Here is a 17719-nt window from a genome sequence, read left to right as displayed (position 1 = left end):
AAAACTATTCACTGTTGCTTCTGAAAGTTGCAATCTTTAAAAAAAAGGGAGTTAGTTTTGTTTCACCATACCCGTTTTAGTACACGTTTATGGGCATTTCTACTTACACAGAAAGAAATATGCACTGGAAAATATGCTATAGGGAAGATGCTCTGTTGTCCTTTGCCCTTTATGGTGCAGGAATAACTACCGCTTAGCAATGCAGTGTGAGATTGTACATTGCTCCCTTGACTAATTCAAGAGAACAGCACAACAAACCAGTAAGATTTTATAAAATAACTGCAGGCTCAGCTGTTTCATTCATTTTGCCTCATAGTGGCATATCATTTAAATAAGCATTTTAAACTCAGTACAAAATTTTTTCAGAAAGTAAACCCATTTGCTGCATTTTGATACTGTGCCACCTCTCTTAGCATACACCAGAAAATTAAATCTTGTTGGTGTAACCTGCTGCCTAATTCTCTGAACATCAAAATAGACTTTTATCCTTTACCTTCCTATGGCTTGGTCACAGAAGTAGTCACCTCTCTTTTTCTCATCGTATTTAGCTCTTTGGCTGTTTTTTTAAATGAAACACTACAATAAATACTGCATGGGAAAATTGGCTTTCTATAGCTTGCTATTTTCATTGAATATGCAAATAGGCACAATCCTTGCCAATACTTCTCCTATTTTTAATTTCTTTATTTTAATTCCTTTTATTTATGTTTTCTCTAGAAACAATTTATTTTTATCTCTATTAAACAAAACTAAAAATATAAGTGTTTCTCATCTCTAAGGCAAACACTTGAAACAATTAAATTACAGTAAAATCTTTTCAATTAAGAAAACAATGTCATATGCATGACTGGTACTTCTGTTGGTAGGAAACATGTCCCATCCAGCGCAGACACTGTCAATCCCAAGCAGGTACACCCTACTGGTAGCTACTTACTCAGTCAAAATCCCAATTGTTAATTCTTCCCAAATGTTAAACTAGACTCCAACATCTCATGACTGATCTACTGAGTCTCTGAATGCAATTCCTCTTACCCAGCTAAAGCACTGAGATATCCGAAAAGATAAGGGAGGGAACAACTGTCCTAAAAGCCTTCAGTAACTTGGGGCTACCTAAAATGGAGTGTTATTGCTTGTCCAATAGCTCATTTACTGGTTTACTTTTTGAACCAACTGAGAAAAATCACCACTTTTCAGGAAAAATTTTAAAGTCTGTAATGGCAAAGCACTGTCCTTGACTAATGGTTAATTTGTTCCAGTAAGAAGGGACATCAGTTAATCCGACAGCACATTTTCAGCTTTCTGTTATTAATTCACACTTAACTTTAGGAAACACCAACACTTGTATTCTTGTATTCCAGTATTTGACTCAGAGCAGTTGGGGTTCAAGTATAGCACAGCAACAACCGTGTTGCAGAATTTAGGGTGAAATGACGGTCATCACACTTGCAGTACTAAAAGTGTGTTTAAATCACAACTCAGCTTTGTTAGGCTGGCGAGACTACAGGAAAGACAAGAGAAAACACTGGAAACACCTAAGTGCATATGACAGCTGGAAAAGAAAAAATAAAATAAATAATATCCTCTAAGTGTTTAATAATATATAAACATGGTGTACTGTAATTTTGAGTTGCTTTAGGATCAAGATTATTTATTGAAGCAAAACAGCATAAATGGAAACTAGAGAAAAACCACCAGAACAGCTGTTAGGAAGCAGAGATGCACCAGCATCAAGGCATAATAACCACCACCATCATACCACTCGCACTCTTTTTGAATGAAGACAGGGAAAATCAGGAACACTGTGAGTTATAAATTTTTGTAAATTACCCCATCATTATATGGGAGAAAGCTGCTGTAAAGCTGAAGATTAGCACTATTTTTGACAGATGACAAGGTATGAATAAGGCTCATACTTTTGTTAAAAGATAAAATATTTTTCTGCCACATTTTGCGGGAAAGCAGTCTGTAAAAAAGTCCACAGATTTTATGGCTTGTTCTCTAACAGAGTTACAGCGTTCTGACCTCTGCAAAGCCAATGACAAAAGTCCCTGTAACTTCAACAGCCCTGAAGCAGAATTTGGTCATGTACTTATTAGCATTTCACTCAGTAAAAACATACTACTAGCATGTCTTGCCTTGTACAATACCACTACTGTTTCCTCTGCAAACAACTTCCCAGTGCTCACAGAGATGACCATTCAGTATTGTAAGTTCTCTGGGATGACAGACAAGAAAAAGCAGACATCTCTGAAGACAAGCAGCAGGCTAAGTAAGGTATGCATCAGATTACCTGAAGCCTTGTCTTGGCAAGTTTTTTCTTTTACAGAGGCATATCAAAGAGAAATGCTTCTCCTGGAAAATGTTCCGTAACTTAAGCCCTTTTACTGTTCAAATACAAGGGTATCAACACACTGTCTATGACTCTGAATGACTGTCCCACCGCTGTCCTTTTTTAAGAGGTTTTAGGTTTTCATTTGAAAATAGGCAACACTGCCAAAATTAAAAATTGTCATTTATATCTTTCAACCAAAGATGTTGTTTACTCTTTCAGTAAGCAAATGAGTACTTTTGTAACTTTCAATAAAAGATAAATGAAAATAAATCGGCAACACCTTAGAAATTATCACGGCACACATCATTAATATTTCTGAGTTTTATGCAGAGCACGCTTAGGTTCTTATCTAGGTAAGAGGTGAAATGTTAAAATGAAAAGAAGTCAATGAGGAGAAAGTTCACCATGATGAGTCAACAAGAATCGACAATTTTCTGTCTTGCACAGCTGCGGGGAGTTTGGATAGAAGAAGCCTAGCTTTCTTACAGCAGAAGCTTTCCTAAAGCATCAAGGACCTGTGGTCGCGTGCAGCTGCCTGGAGTATGAATGCAGAGCAGCTATCCTCAGAAGACGTCTCCATCAGTTCATGTTTCAGATGGCAGCGCTGCTACTCGCATGAGGGAAAGTGAGAAAAGATGCAAAGACTGTTCTCCTAACACTAGATGTGACAGGGCACTGGAACAGGCTGCCCAGAGAGGTTGTGGAGTCTCCTTCCCTGGAGACATTCAAAACCTGCCTGGATGCAGTCCTGTGTGATCTACTTTAGGTGGTCCTGCTCTGGCAGGGGGGTTGGACTAGATGAACTTTCGAGGTGCCTTCCAACCCCTAATATTCTGTGATTCTGTGCATGAAATTTGCCCACATGGAACTAAGACTAGGCAGCCAGGAGACGTGCTGTCATGACTGGGTCTGTCTGGATGAGAGGACTGAGTGCTCCCTCAGTAAGTTTGCAGATGACACTGAATTGGGTGGGAATGTTGATCTGCTCGAGGGTAGGAAGGCTCTGCAGAGGGACCTGGACAGGCTGCATTGATGGGCTGAGGTTCAATTGGATGAGGTTCAACAAGGTCAAGTGCTGGGTCCTGCACTTGGGCCACAACAACCCCGTGCAGCGCTACAGGCTTGGGGAGGAGTGGCTGGAAAGCTGCCCGGCAGAAAACGACCTGGGGGTGTTGGTCAACATCTGTCTGAACATGAGCCAGCAGTGTGCCCAGGTGGCCGAGAAGGCCAACAGCATCCTGGCCTGTATCAGAAATAGCGTGGCCAGCAGGACCAGGGAAGTGACCATGCATCTGTACTGGCACTGGTGAGGCCACATCTCCAATACTGTGTGCAGTTTTGGGCCCCTCACTACAAGAAAGACATTGAGGTGCTGGAGCGTGTCCAAAGAAGGACAACGACACTGGTGAAGGGCCTGGAGAACAGGTCTTAATGAGGAGCAGCTGAGGGAACTGGGGTTGTTTAGTGTGGAGAAGAGGAGGCTGAGGGGAGACCTTATCACTCTCTACAACTACCTGAAAGGAGGCTGTAGCGAGGTGGGTGTTGGTCTCTTCTCCTAAGTAACTAGCAACAGGACAAGAGGAAATGGCCTCAAGTTGTGCCAGGGGAGGTTTAGATCAGACATAAGGAAAAATTTCTTTACTGAAGGAGTGGTCAAGCATTGGAACAGGCTGCCCAGGGAGTCAACATCCATGGAGGTGTTCAAAAAATGTGGTGAGTTAGTCTTCTAGACATGGTTTAGTGGTCATGGTGGTATTGGGTCAATGGTTGGACTTGATGATCTTAGAGGTCTATTCCAAACTAATAATTCTATGACTGATCCTGGGTCTTCCCTGCTTCAGACAGGAAAAGGAATCAACTTGGTTTTGTGTATTAGCAAAATCTGTCTTTCTCTGCAGGTTTCACTAGGAATGTGACATCTCAATATTAAGAATTATGAATTCCTACTGATCTAGAACGAGTGTAAAATATACTTGTATAATTATGCTAGCTTTATTGTTCTTAATACAACCAAGGGTGCTACCGGTTGTTAACTGTGATTCTGAAGAATACAGTGCGATTGCTTTCTTTTTGTGGTTTTATAATGGAACATTTCTCTCTTTATGCATTTCTTTCATTTCTCAGTGAAAGGGATCAACAGGACAGCAGGGGTCAAAACAACCAGCAGTAATTTTATAGAACTTATGATTACAGAGAATATTTCCTGAGAACAGTCAACAGGCAAATGGTCAACATACTTCACTGGGATAAAAGAACCCACAGTAAAATCCTTGATGTGTTTGGTTCAAATCAGACACAAATCCATGTCTAACATTTCACTAGAGTACTTGTTACCTTGGGAAATAAAGAGGATGTTGAAACACTTGAGTTTTCTGAAACTCTGCTTTTGAAGAGCCACTATTTTCTGGGGAAGAATCATTTCACCTGGAAGAAATTTTTTGGATATTTTCTTCTTAGAGAAAGTAACTCATTAGCAAATCACAGTAGAAACTTCATGTAAGCATCAATAAAGAGTACTTAAATTAGCAAGAACAAGATACCAGCATTTCAGAAAGTCCTGTTTTCATGCAGACCCAGTTTGGGCAAAATATCGAATCTTCTTGGTAATAAACACAAAAAGGAAACCATAGTAAGCATCGGTGATTGGTTTCCATAAAGTTAAACCTTTACTAAAAAGTTAAAACAGTGTATGGCATTTGCACCAGAAATTTTGGTATGTACTGCAAACATCATTAAGATACAAATAAAAGCATGCAGAAATATTTTAATGTGGTTTGAATTAAATTCATAACACATAAATGCCTCCAATGATCACAACAGAGTTACTAAAGTAAATTTGAATGTGGCCTAGGATCTCTTAGTCTTCTAATTACAAAATGTATTTGCTTTCCTAGAAGATTGTATGCAATACTTCTATTCCAAAATAAATATTATCAGCCATTCATAGTCCCTTAATTCAGATGGGTAAATAACTGTAACCTTGTCTTCATGGTACACAGATCTTCCACAGAAACTAGTCCAAAGCAATGAAAAGGAAGCCAGACACTTCATTACATATACTTCTTTCTCCCCTCATGAAGACAGCATAAGAGCAAAAACTTAAAAACCCTACCGGACTCGGTAGTGTTAAAGCACTCAGGTAGTGTTAAAGGTTGAAGGAGAATCTGTACTAAATAGCTGCAACATGAGGTCCTACAGAATTACTAAACCATGTTCCCCTTGCTTCTTCAATTGAACTTGCAAACGAAAGCAGCAGTTGCAATGTTTCACATTTTTGAAGTTATTTACTGTATTATCTGTACATAAGAGCCCTACTCAGCAACTGGGTCACACAACACTAAGCACTGGGCATGGACTTCAGATGTAGTGTTAAACCCCAAGATCTGGAGCCTGATTTACAATTAGAAAAATCCTTTAATTTCATTACCCTTCATCAAGATAAGGAGTCTTTACTGTAAAGGAAAATCAAGGCTTTTTCCAGCCTGCAATTAAATCTGATTTTGGCTAACAGTTAAAAGCTGTGAGCACTTCAGCAGGTATATCTCCTTTGGGAGCAAAGGTGCTGGTGATTGCCCTGGGAGGCTTCTACCTCGTGGTCAAAACCGAGCAGGTGCTCTGCGATATACTAGGGGGTGGTGGGTACCCCTACACTAATGGAGGCACTGAAACTGCCAGACCATACTTGGCTTTCAACTCTTGGAAATGTCTTAGAAAAATCATAGAATCATAGAATGGTTTGGGTTGGAAGGGACCTTAAAGATAATCTAGTTCCAACCCCCCTGCCATGGGCAGGGACACCTTCCACCAGACCAGGTTGCCCAAAGCCCCATCCAGCCTGGCCTTGAACACTGCCAGGGAGGGGGCAGCCACAGCTTCTCCGGGCAGCCTGTGCCAGCGTCTCACCACCCTCACAGCAAAGAATTCCTTCCTAATATCTAATTAGGAAGATAAAAATCATACAAAGGAAACAATGGATGAGGACCGTGAAGTGCTCTCCAGAAATGTATTTGATAAAATGAAAGCACAGTTGCATGAGTAACCTGTAGTTTGAGCTTATTCTGGCTGCAGTTGGGCAAATACACTTTTCCTAAGCATCTGTTTACTGCATGTTATCAGAATCAGGAGACAGCACTAGACTGAGCTTTTGGTCAACCGCATATGGTAGCTCTTACATTCTCATACAGCTCTGAACAGCCAATATACCCTATAGCTAGTTTTAATAACCAGAAACTATCATACTGGGCTCTACAGAAATACTTGAGTGATAGAAATAATGCTATTATGCAGGGATACGAGTTAATTATTGGCACCATAGTAAAACCACTATGCTGCTGTTATCTCAGTTATTTCTGCAGTAACTTATCCACTTTCTAGCAGGGGCAATCTACAATGACAGATGAGGAAGAAAGAAATGAAATTAAATTGAAAGAAATAATAAATAAGCTACGAAAGTAAGAGTATTTGTACTTGTCCAGTACAATATTGTCTTCATTTCTTCTCCCTTGCCACATTCCCACTGACGTGAGGAGGTAATATACAATGTCAAGGAAATCCATGTCTGTCTGTGCTGAATTACTGCATTCATATTTCTTCTTGTTTGTAGTGAAAGAAAGTCATAATAAGCCCAGCTATGCAGATGAGTCATACAGGCCATCTTTCATTTAACAAGGCATCTTTAAATACCACTCTTAGTTAACTTGTACTCATTACCATCACCAAGCAATGTTTGTGCCATACTATCCTAATTGCCAGAAATTTGCGCAAGTAAATCATTAAAAGGTTAAGTTATTTTTCATGCCAAATATAATGTACAGTATTAATCTGCTTTATTTTGTTATTACGAGTAATGTGATGTCCTACAGTCGTATCAATTTATAATTATGCCAGATCACATGGCAGGGGGGAACAAGAACAATAAACAACAGACGGATGTCATTTCTGCCTAAATTCTCCATGTAAATCACAAACTCTTGTTAAGCTACACTGGGCTTTCTTCTCAGAGTACAACATGCAGATGGAATCACATCAGCAGAGCAAGAATTGCAACACATCTTTGTCTCAATTTTTTTAAAAGCAAAGTAATGAGATATCTTTCAAACAATATCCAGCCTGCTTTATATTTCCCTATTTGATCTTTAAGCCTGCTTTTTGATATTACTTCTGAATATAAATCCTAGAGATAACAGTGAAATGCAGACATTTTGGCAAAAGATGAGACATGCACGAGACAATTTCATGTGTTGATGACAACACCATGATAGGATGGAGCTTATTGTCCAACACGGAAATCTACAGAGGTGATGATACATTTCTCATGTGCACTAGGCACAGAGCATCTCTCCAGCTCCTCCAAAATGCGCTTCTGTACATGAGAAGCAATGTCTTTCCTGTGCTACATATTCCAGAATTTTTCATTCTAGTTTAATCCTGCTGAACACCAGAGTACCAGTGGTAAATCCAGAGTCCTTAATACATACTAAACTGCAACCTGTCACCTCCCTGAAGCTGAGAAAATAAGCTCTTGTGTATTTCTTCCAAATGAGAGAACTGAGCTATCCCTATAATTTGGAAATACAAGGAGGAACTACATTATATAAGGGTTGTTAAATACACTTCTTATTAATGTTAAACACATTAGTGGGAAATTATTGACTGTTCATCAGTTAGCCAGAAAACCATAACCACTGTAATGCTATCTCTAACAACTCTATTCCAGATGCAAATTGATCTAGTTTTTTTCATCACAATGAACTTGATTCAAAGTGAAATTTCCATTTATCTGTTCTGACAGGTTGCTTACCATTACAAATGTACTCTTAGGAACTGCTTATAAGTCTGCTTTCAACTAGTGTACAGCAGGTGACTTTATAAACACATTTGCATTCATCTTGTCTCTGCCTTTGGTATATTAACCATTGCTGAGAGTAATACTACTAAATTAGGAAAAAGAATAAAAGATAACTACTTTAGCTTAGTTACACAGGTCCAGAACAATTTTTCTGGGGAAAAAACCCCACACATATTCCAAAGACTTATCTCCAAAGTAGCTTTATGCAACTGCCCTTTATGTCATAATGTACTTTGAAAAGGCAGTTGTTGGTAGAAGAGACAGATGTGACAATACACAATATTTTTATCCTGTTAACCAGTCATAGAGTTTGTGTGTTCCTTGCATCATAAGGAATCAACCATTTAAAATGTTCCAGATCCCATAAAACTAGTAATTGGCAAAGAGTATTACAGATTACACACTATTAAGATAAGAGAGCAAAGATTTTTTTCTTTGATTTATGTTTTACATTGTGAAATATTATGGGAAAATGCAACAAAGAAATATATAAGGCAAACAAAATTTACTTATATTGCCAACATATGCGGACCATTTGTCATTAATCCTCAGAAAGTTAGCTGTGTTTGAAGCCTATGGCACATATCATCATGAAATATCTGTTTCAGAACAGTTTTATGACAGAATATCTTAGGTCAAGTGGAACATGTACATGTATCGTCACACCACTTTCTGTTAAATGTAAAACGAAGTTCACATTTATGATTAAAACCAGAAAATATACTTTCAGGCAGAACTGGAATCACTATTATCAGTTATATATTAAGCTGAACATTTTGACAAAAATAATACGTGAGTCACAAGACTAGGGAGAAAAGTGCTGTCAAGCAGATCATCTGAAGACATCATTTACCTTATGCAACTGATAATATTGCTTAGCACCTATTCCTCCTTGCTCTTCTGCTGTCCATAGCACCAAGCGCAGAGTCCTTTTTGGGCGAAGTCCTAAAACAAAATTTTAAATACTGCTTTTAGTACTAAATATCCATATATTTGAGCATTTTTTTGCATTGATCTCCATCCTCCAATGGATGAAAAGACTGGGTTTCCACTCAGTTATCTCAACCTTCACCAAAAGCAACCTATTTCAAGTGTGGGTTTTGTTGTCAAGAATACTTTTTGCTTGTTTGGGGTGAAGCACTGGGCTGTGGGGAGAGAGTCTACACGAGGAAGGAGTGAGCTGTTGTGGTGCTGGGACCAGTTGCAGTAGTACAAGAGAAGCACATTTCGCAGACATACTGCAGGTGTCTGAAAACCATAGCATAAAATAACTACCTTGATAGATTTCTGAGACACATGCTGCTGTCATTGTGGTGATCTGCACTAAGTAATGCGTGTCTGCTTTCAGCAGATCCAAATCAAATTTTCATGAGAATTACCATTGCTTTGTCATTGTTAATTTACCACAATTAATTGAAAATGAGATGCTGGATTTTTATGAGAGATGTTTACCCACTTCAAGAACTGAGGGGCTTTGCAACATTATTGGCTTTTTATCAGAAAAATTAAAGCAACAATCTGTACTTTGGAATCTGAAATACAATCGGCTGCTGAATATATGCACAGTCTTTTAAAACAAGGCAAACACAAGGCCATTTTCTATTTTGCTATGGTAGCTCCGTAAGAAAGGTAAGTTCTCAGATAAATTTTGGAACCATTTCTTCCATAGCAGAACTGAACAGATAGAAGTCGTTATCCTTTAATTTAGTTGATTGATTCTATTTGTAGAATCATAGAATGGTTTGGGTTGGAAGGGACCTTAAAGGTCACCTAGTTCCAACCCCCTGCCATGGGCAGGGACATCTTCCACCAGATCAGGTTGCCCAAAGCCCCATCCAGCCTGGCCTTGAACACTTCCAGGGAGCGGGCAGCTACAGCTTCTCTGGCAAGGTGTTCTAGTGTCTCACCACCCTCACAGGAAGGAATTTATTCCTAATATCTAACCTAAATCTCCCCTTTTTCATTTTGAAACTGTTACCCCTTGTCCTGTCACTGCACTTCCGGATCAAAAGTCCCTCCCCAGCTTTCCTGTAGGCCCCCTTTAAGCACTGGAAGGCCGCTATATAGTCTCGGTCTCCCTGGAGCCTTCTCTTCTCCAGGCTGAACAACCCCAAATCTCTCAGCCTGTCCTCATAGGGTAGGTGCTCCAGCCCCTGATCATCTTCGTGGCCCTCCTCTGGACCTGCTCCAACGGGTTTAAATGTATTCATAAATGAATACATTTGATATACATCAAACCTGAGAGCACAGAAGAGCAAACAGATAAAGAATAAGTAGTGTTCTCTGTACAGTGTAATGCTAATTATGTTTGAGGAAAAATAAAGCCCCCAAAACTATTAAAAAAAAAGAAAAGAAAAAACAGTGAGGAGACTATCACAAGTGATAAAGCATACACACAGTTTTGTGCTGAGAAGTAATATCAGTATCACTGTCAAAACTTACTTCATTTCCTAGCTGAAATTAAGTTTACAAATAGACCTGACCTTCATTATTTTTTTTTTCTCTCAACACAATGAAAATCAAGTGAAGATTTCTTTCTCAAAACTACACACTAGCAATCCTCATAACTGAAGGCAGAGTATACAAGGAATATGCAAAATCTGAAGAAAACATCTTGGATTTTCCAATATTTCATAATGAAAGTGGTTTAAAGGTGTATTTTCTCAATGTCAATCTGCTGACTGTAAACAGAAAGGTTGTCAAACCTCATTATTTCAAAGACAACCCCACACACACATCCCAGTGGATTCCCTGCTCTTCCTCTAAATCGTGACAGTACAGGATTAGCCTCCTTTGCTTTTCAAATCAGCCAGATGGCCAACAAAGTAAAACTAAGATAATAAAGTATTGATTTGGTTGAAGTTAGAAAGATTTTAGACCTAAAATAACCACAAACGTGTCAGCAGCTTGGTGAGAAGAGGTGGCTCTAAAGAAGAAAAGGTGCTGGGTATAAAGCATAGAGCAGCCAGTCCTGTGGCACAGTTCCAATGGCACTGTAGTTTAGGTGGACAATAGAGGTGTGTTTGTCGTATCAGAAAATACAAAGCACTGAAGCCCAGATTCCAGCCTACCATGCCAAGGCTGTGAAAGTGTGAAAGCAGCCTCGGTAGGAGGGAGCAGGGGAGCAGCATTTCCTGCCTCCTCCCAGGCAAAAATCAAGATGCTTTAGTCTGCCACTGCTGCCCTAAGGGGAACTTGGGTCAATGATCAGGGACATGGTGTTTGTCTCAGAAGGGCTGTCACACCAGCTGATCGTTCCTGCTCTGCAGGAGCTTGAGATGGCCTCAGCTTACTTGTGGGGAAGAAGAGATTCCTATGGCCCCCTCCTAGCCTGTCATTGCATCTGTCCATTAAGGCTGGGGAAATAAAAAAGCCCTGCTGAGCTTCGGTCTTTCCAATCCTGGAGATGCCGTATTGGTTCTTTCAATCTCATAGATTTCTGTCAGCAGATTCACTTGTGTGTTCTACTGAAATTAAATGGGCAAGTTAAAAAAAAAAAAAAAAATATATATATATATAAGCTACGGAGGCAGTTGGCAGTTACTTTAAATACAAAACAAAGTCTACAGAGGAAAATTTAATTTCCTCATTATCTTAATCTGAAAGCGATAAGTACCTGTTATTAAAAACACAGCTATTCTGACTGAAGAACATCAAACAAATCCAATATTCACAAGTAAAATGGCTAAGAATATTCTCAATGCACTTTTTTATTAAAAATATGAAGTACTGTACTTAAGTTACAGTATTTTTTTAATGATGTTTAACTATTTTATCTGGCTTCTTAAAAACTACTGGTTCCTAAGCAATGTATCATCTCCACAAAATCAGAGGTCTTGCAGGTCACAGCCCAAATATGTATTGAAAAGGCATGATAAAATAGCAGTTGGACTAGGAAACTTTGTTCTGTGATGGGTGTACCATGTAGAGAGGTAGGCAGCAAATTTTAAAACGAAGAAAACTTTTTCACAAAGAAAATAGTGCCTTTTTGCTTTTTATCTATATAAATGACATCTTACATAGTCTAAAAAAACCCCAGGATATCAGAAGAAAAAAAAACAGTAAAGTTACCCAGACCATTTGAATAGATCATTTTGGCAAAGTGCAGCAGGTTATGATGGCATTCATTGATTCATCAGTGCAGGGATTCTACCGTGTCCTCCCTGGGTTAATGGGATCTGAGATGATGTAACTCAAAGTTGCAGAGCTCAGCACCTGCTCAAAACTACTGAAATTCCAGATTCCATCCTATTGCTGCATCCCAATAAACAGAATAGCAGGGGTTTGCAGGAGGATAACATTGAAAAGGTTATAGCTGGTAAGTCAAATAAATTGTTCTCACATAACTAAAACTAACTCAAAACAACTACAGACCCTCCTCCAGCTACAGAGTAATTTGCAAATCTCCAATGTTTCAGAAAAATGAGGTAGCTTTTTTTCCCCCTCTACTTTACCCTTAATGGGGAAATGTAGTCAGTTTACCACAAAGGTGCATTTTACTGATCAACCTCTACATTCTTACGGTTTATCTCAAACATAAAAAATACTATAGGACACCTGGACTCCTAAGTTAAAAGATGAAACAAAACCATCGATTGGTTGATCTATGACTAAGGAAACGTGTGCAGTAAGTACACCAGGACACTTGCTGCATTATACTCCATGCTGCAGTGGCTGCTAGCCCTTTCATTGCCCTTGGGTTCCACACACACTTCAGTCATACTAAGATACAGCTCTTATTAACTCTGTTTCTTTTAAATCATCATAGAGCGCTCACACTTGCAGATGGCAGCAGCAAGTCTAGATTAGCCAAAATAACAAAAGCTTGAGAAAAAAGATTTGTAACTAAGTGGTACTAACTAATCAGTTTGGCTTCAACCTCAACTACAATGAAGTATTTTGCCAAAAGCTTTTATTTCATAACTTCATAAAAGATAATCATCAGCAAATAACATAGAGGTGTTACACACACATACGCACATATATGTATACATACACATTTTACATTTATTTTAAATCTAAACCGGATATTTTCTAGTCAGTGTTTATTAAATCTACACATATGCTTACACATGTGGATGATGTCCCTGTGATAAGATACTTACCACAGGATGCTATAAAAGACCTGAATTTTGTCCTACATATCTTGCTCATGCTTGGTAGAATTGAGACATTCCCACATAGTGAAACTGAAATGTATGGTTTGGTACAAGCACAGACAAATTATGCTCATCTGTCACAGGTAATGTAAAAAAATAAACCTGCTTCACCCTCAAGATACCACATCAGCCAGGAGGGAGAGAATTGTGTCCTTTTTTTAATCAAATAGAGACTAGTAGTGTAAAGACTAAATTTCCTTCAGTAAATATTTTCCCACTTTATAAACATAAATCCTTACTGATGGGAAGGATTAAGTACAAAGATACAGTATTTTCTGAGAAGACAGCGTATGACAGCTAATCAGACTTCTTCAAGAGAAGCCATCATGTCAGCTTTTGAAAATATAAAAAGCATTCCATCTTTACGAAAAAGGACTTTTTCACCTGCAAGCCACGGCACCGAGATCACCCAAAAGCAAATCAAATAGCTCCTCAGATTGCATGAGGCATTATATGCAAACTGCAAATGGATGTGAGTACATTAACAGGTACAGTATTTTAACTTGTATTTATAGTGGTAAAATTCTGTCTTGGTTTTAATTTCTAAAGTCTATTTCTATTTCTTCAGTCTGAAAACTGCATTTATTTCCCACCCCTCCTGATTTTTAAGGATGTTCTTAAGAAGTTGCATTAGCTGAAGAGAGGAGAAGCTCCTCAGCAGTACAAAGATGGGGCTGAAGCTCATCTGTATGCAATAGAAAGGAAAATGACTGTGGCCTCCCACCATGTGCTCTGAAACTGTGAAAACCATGAGGTTTCTTAGAGCTTTGCCAGCTTCACCCTCCCAAGACCCTGCATAAATGGCCCAGCAGAGCCTTGAACTGAGCATCAAAGTAGAACAAATTTCACTATCAGATCCCTTACTCTCTAATACTGCCTAAGCCACTGATATATTTGCTTCAGGAGCTACAAGGGAGAGGTATCTACAGATGTATCATCTTCAAGTCTTGTTCACTGCTGCATTTAACATCACAAGTGATGCATTTTTCTGCATTATTACCCTGTGACCTGGAATTTCTTTAAAAGGGTACTTTTACAAAAAGTAGTAAGAGTAAGATATATGATGCTGCTGCTGACAATCACTAAATTCCTAACACACTCCCTACGTTTTTCAGGTTTGCAGCGATTAGATGTAGGGGATTTACTGTGTGCCATTACTTGGGATATTTCATTAATGCAAGCACTTCTCATAAAATGCCTGAATTTCTAAAACTTCTGCCACAGCATAAAATAAAAATAAACCCAGCACGCTTCTTTGCTAAAGAAGACAAGAATTCATCATCAAACAGTGGTACGATCTGCTTCCACGTATCAGCACAGTTTTCTGTAAACAATAATGAAATCATATATTTAATGAGATCTCTGTTAAGCCCCTGATGTAATATCAATAATGTGGAACACTTCCCTTCCTTTAGCTACGTTACAATAGCGAAATTCCACTTGTGTAATGTGCTTTGTACCAGCTGAAATTACTCAAGTGAGACAACGACCTTACCAAGCTCAAACTCTTTAACAACAGCAGATTATTGTCCATCTCCCATCCACTGCTTTTTGGAGCTGAACATTTTAGCTGGACACCATTAATTTTCTCCCAGGCTATGAAACATTGACACTCTCACTTGATACTCTGTGCCACAAATTTATCCCAGAAATTATTCCATGAATAATTCATAGAGGGCCCTGATACACACCTAATACACAAGTCATCCATGGCTCATTCTTGTTCAGAGTTTGAAGCTGGAACACATACAGCAATGACAATCTTAAACACATGACTACTATCCTTTTTAATGAGGCACTTAAACTTTTTTATTACTAGCTCATCCTCATCCTTTTTAATTTATTGCAGTATCAACTGGGTTTGTCTGAAAAGCAGTGGCTTAGGAAACTGTGTCTTAGTCTTTGAGTTTCCTCCATGCTATGCCTCATGCTTTCCGCATGCTCTCTCCTGCTGTGTCTTCTCTGTTGCACAGTTTTCAAGGAAATTTCCCAAGTCTCTTGAGACTTTACTAGCTGCCTTCTGCAGAAAAAAAAAAAAAAAAAGGCAATTTCTGGTGCATATTTTAGGGTCAAATCACCTGTATCAATACTCATTCTTAATTGCTCTGTTTTGCATACGACACACTAGCAGTCCCTTTAAGCATCATTAAAATCCTCTCCAAACTCGCAATGCTCTGTTAATTTTTTTTTATTCTGGCCAAATATTCAGAGGGGTTTTCCATTTTCTTTTAGATTTGATCTGCTAAAGTAGAAACTGTTTCACGCATTAATAGATTGGGAAATAGGAGATTTTGTGAAATTTCCAGAATCTCAGTAAATGCTTTATTTACTGGTTTAATTAAACTGCTGGGCTTCATGGCAAGTTACATATTTTAGGTCTCATTGCATTCTCATTACATTGCCTATTTTTATATCACTGATATAAAAAATTTACTCTGCAGTTTTGGCCTCTGCTAGAGGTCCCAATAAGCTAAGGTCCCAATAAAGTGAGGATGCATGAATTCCTAACATTTGCTACCCAATTATATTGCTTTTCTGACAGGGTTTTGATAGCTTTTGAAATAGAAGACAGGAAGATTTCAATATTCCCAAGTATTTTAGAGACTATTACCTAATTTATGTGTTCTGTGGCACGTGCAAGCACTGTTTCAGAGAAAAAAATCTTACCCCTAGCATCCTGTTTCTCTGGCTAATTTCAAACAATAGAGAGAGAGAGAGAGAGAGAGCAATAAACTGCAATTTATAGGATGACAATAATAACGCAATTAATTGAGGATGTCCAGACTTTTTCCTCGAAAGACCAAGAAGTCTGCATTCTAAATCAGCAGTTTTGGCTTTCATTCTGTTATTAGAAATACAATTCTAATCTCAGTGTTTCTGCAGAAAAGCATCTATCTAATTAGACATTTATTTAAGAAGAAATGTTTTTTATTTGAGTGAAAAACAATGATTTAACAGAGAAAATCTAAGGCAATTGAAGTTATAAGCTTCAAAAAATAAGGCAAAACACACCTCAAAAAAATCTTCTAGTATTACTTAAACCCTGACTATGATATATTTCTAATTCTCTAGTGAGGCTCAAATTAGACATGGGAAATGGATTTCTGCTTGGGAAACTGCCTTTATTTTCTTCTTAAAATAGTCTAATGCAATGCAATCTGCTTGATTTTTCTCTGTTGATAGAGGTTCTGTTTGCAGCACTGAGAACGAAGTGCTTGCACATGATAGAGTTGGGAAGCGAGTAAACCTCTGAGTCTTGAAGGTCTGGAGTAAAGCCAGATGAGTTCTCCTGGAGAAGAGACGTGGCATCGCAGGAAGAAGACAGCAAACAGGCAAGTCAGGGGCTAGAGAGTGGGAAATGAAAACAGAGGCAGAAGCCAAGCTGGGCGCTGCAGCTTAATCTCACCTGAGGCTGGCAGCATGCTCAGAGCCATGTTTTGGTGGGTAAGAGGACACAATTCTGCCACAGCCGCAGAGCGGGTGCAGCTTTTTGGACAGGCCTCTGCAAAAAGGGTGCAAGGAGAGAGCAAAGCCTGAGGTGAGTGGGGCTAGGGAAGGACTGGGGCTTACAGAGCTCTGGTGGCGGGCCAGCGGCATCAGCGAGACACTGAGATTAATCCAAGCAATTTTTTAGGGAGGATGACGAGTTTACAACAGAATAGGGAGGGCAGATTTACAGAGGAGTAGAGGTGGGAAACATGAGAGGTTTTAGGTAGATTTATTTTAAGGAAGCAATGGAGTATCTGAGAGGAAACATCAAGGAAGGAGCTGCACATACAGGACTGGAGGGGAAAGCTGAGAATGATTTGCACGTCTACTAACTACAAATGACACAGATTAAGCCTTTTGACCGGGGAGATAGGGGTAGAAGAGGCAAGCCAAGCTTGGAGCCCAGTGCGATGGGCTGCAATCAAGCCTGTTAACAATGCTGCCAGAGCAAGGGTTTCTCTGAAGGCAACCTCCTTGCCACCCAGCAGCACAGGGAGAGCTCAGACAAGAAGTGCTGGCAAACATGCTCTTCTGCATGTGGTGTTTTAAAGAAAGAACCAATTAGTGCAGTGTCACAAAGTCAAAACAACTCATGCCTATTAAAAAAAAAAAAAAAAAAAAAAAGGAAACGTTCTACTGGTCTGTGTAAAACAGCAAAGCACCAAGTCAGCAGAGGACTCCTCCACTCCTTGCCCTGCTCTGATCCTGTTGCCACGTTCTCCGAGTCCCGCAAAATGAAGAGGACACTGTCCACCTTTAAAACACACCTTACTCCTCTTTAGAAACACCTCCTTTCTTAAAGGTATTCTGAGATCTCATCAAATCGTGGAGCAGAAAAGGCAATGCAGGGTCTCAATCCTGCACTCTCTGGGATTACAAGCATCGACCCTG

General features: G+C 39.1%; 1 protein-coding gene across 1 annotated transcript in view; it reads right to left on the bottom strand.

The window, feature by feature from the left end:
- CPQ (carboxypeptidase Q) overlaps positions 1-17719 on the bottom strand; it is a 174938-nt gene that overhangs the window by 33966 nt on the left and 123253 nt on the right. The window contains exon 7 of the mRNA XM_086465921.1: positions 9034-9125. Coding sequence (XP_086322047.1) covers positions 9034-9125 — 92 coding nt within the window. The remainder of the gene's footprint in view (positions 1-9033; positions 9126-17719) is intronic.

This window comes from Leptosomus discolor, chromosome 5 (genome assembly GCF_034619465.1).
Source record: "Leptosomus discolor isolate bLepDis1 chromosome 5, bLepDis1.hap2, whole genome shotgun sequence".
NCBI lineage: Eukaryota > Metazoa > Chordata > Aves > Leptosomiformes > Leptosomidae > Leptosomus > Leptosomus discolor.
This window is presented reverse-complemented; position numbering and strand designations above follow the sequence as displayed.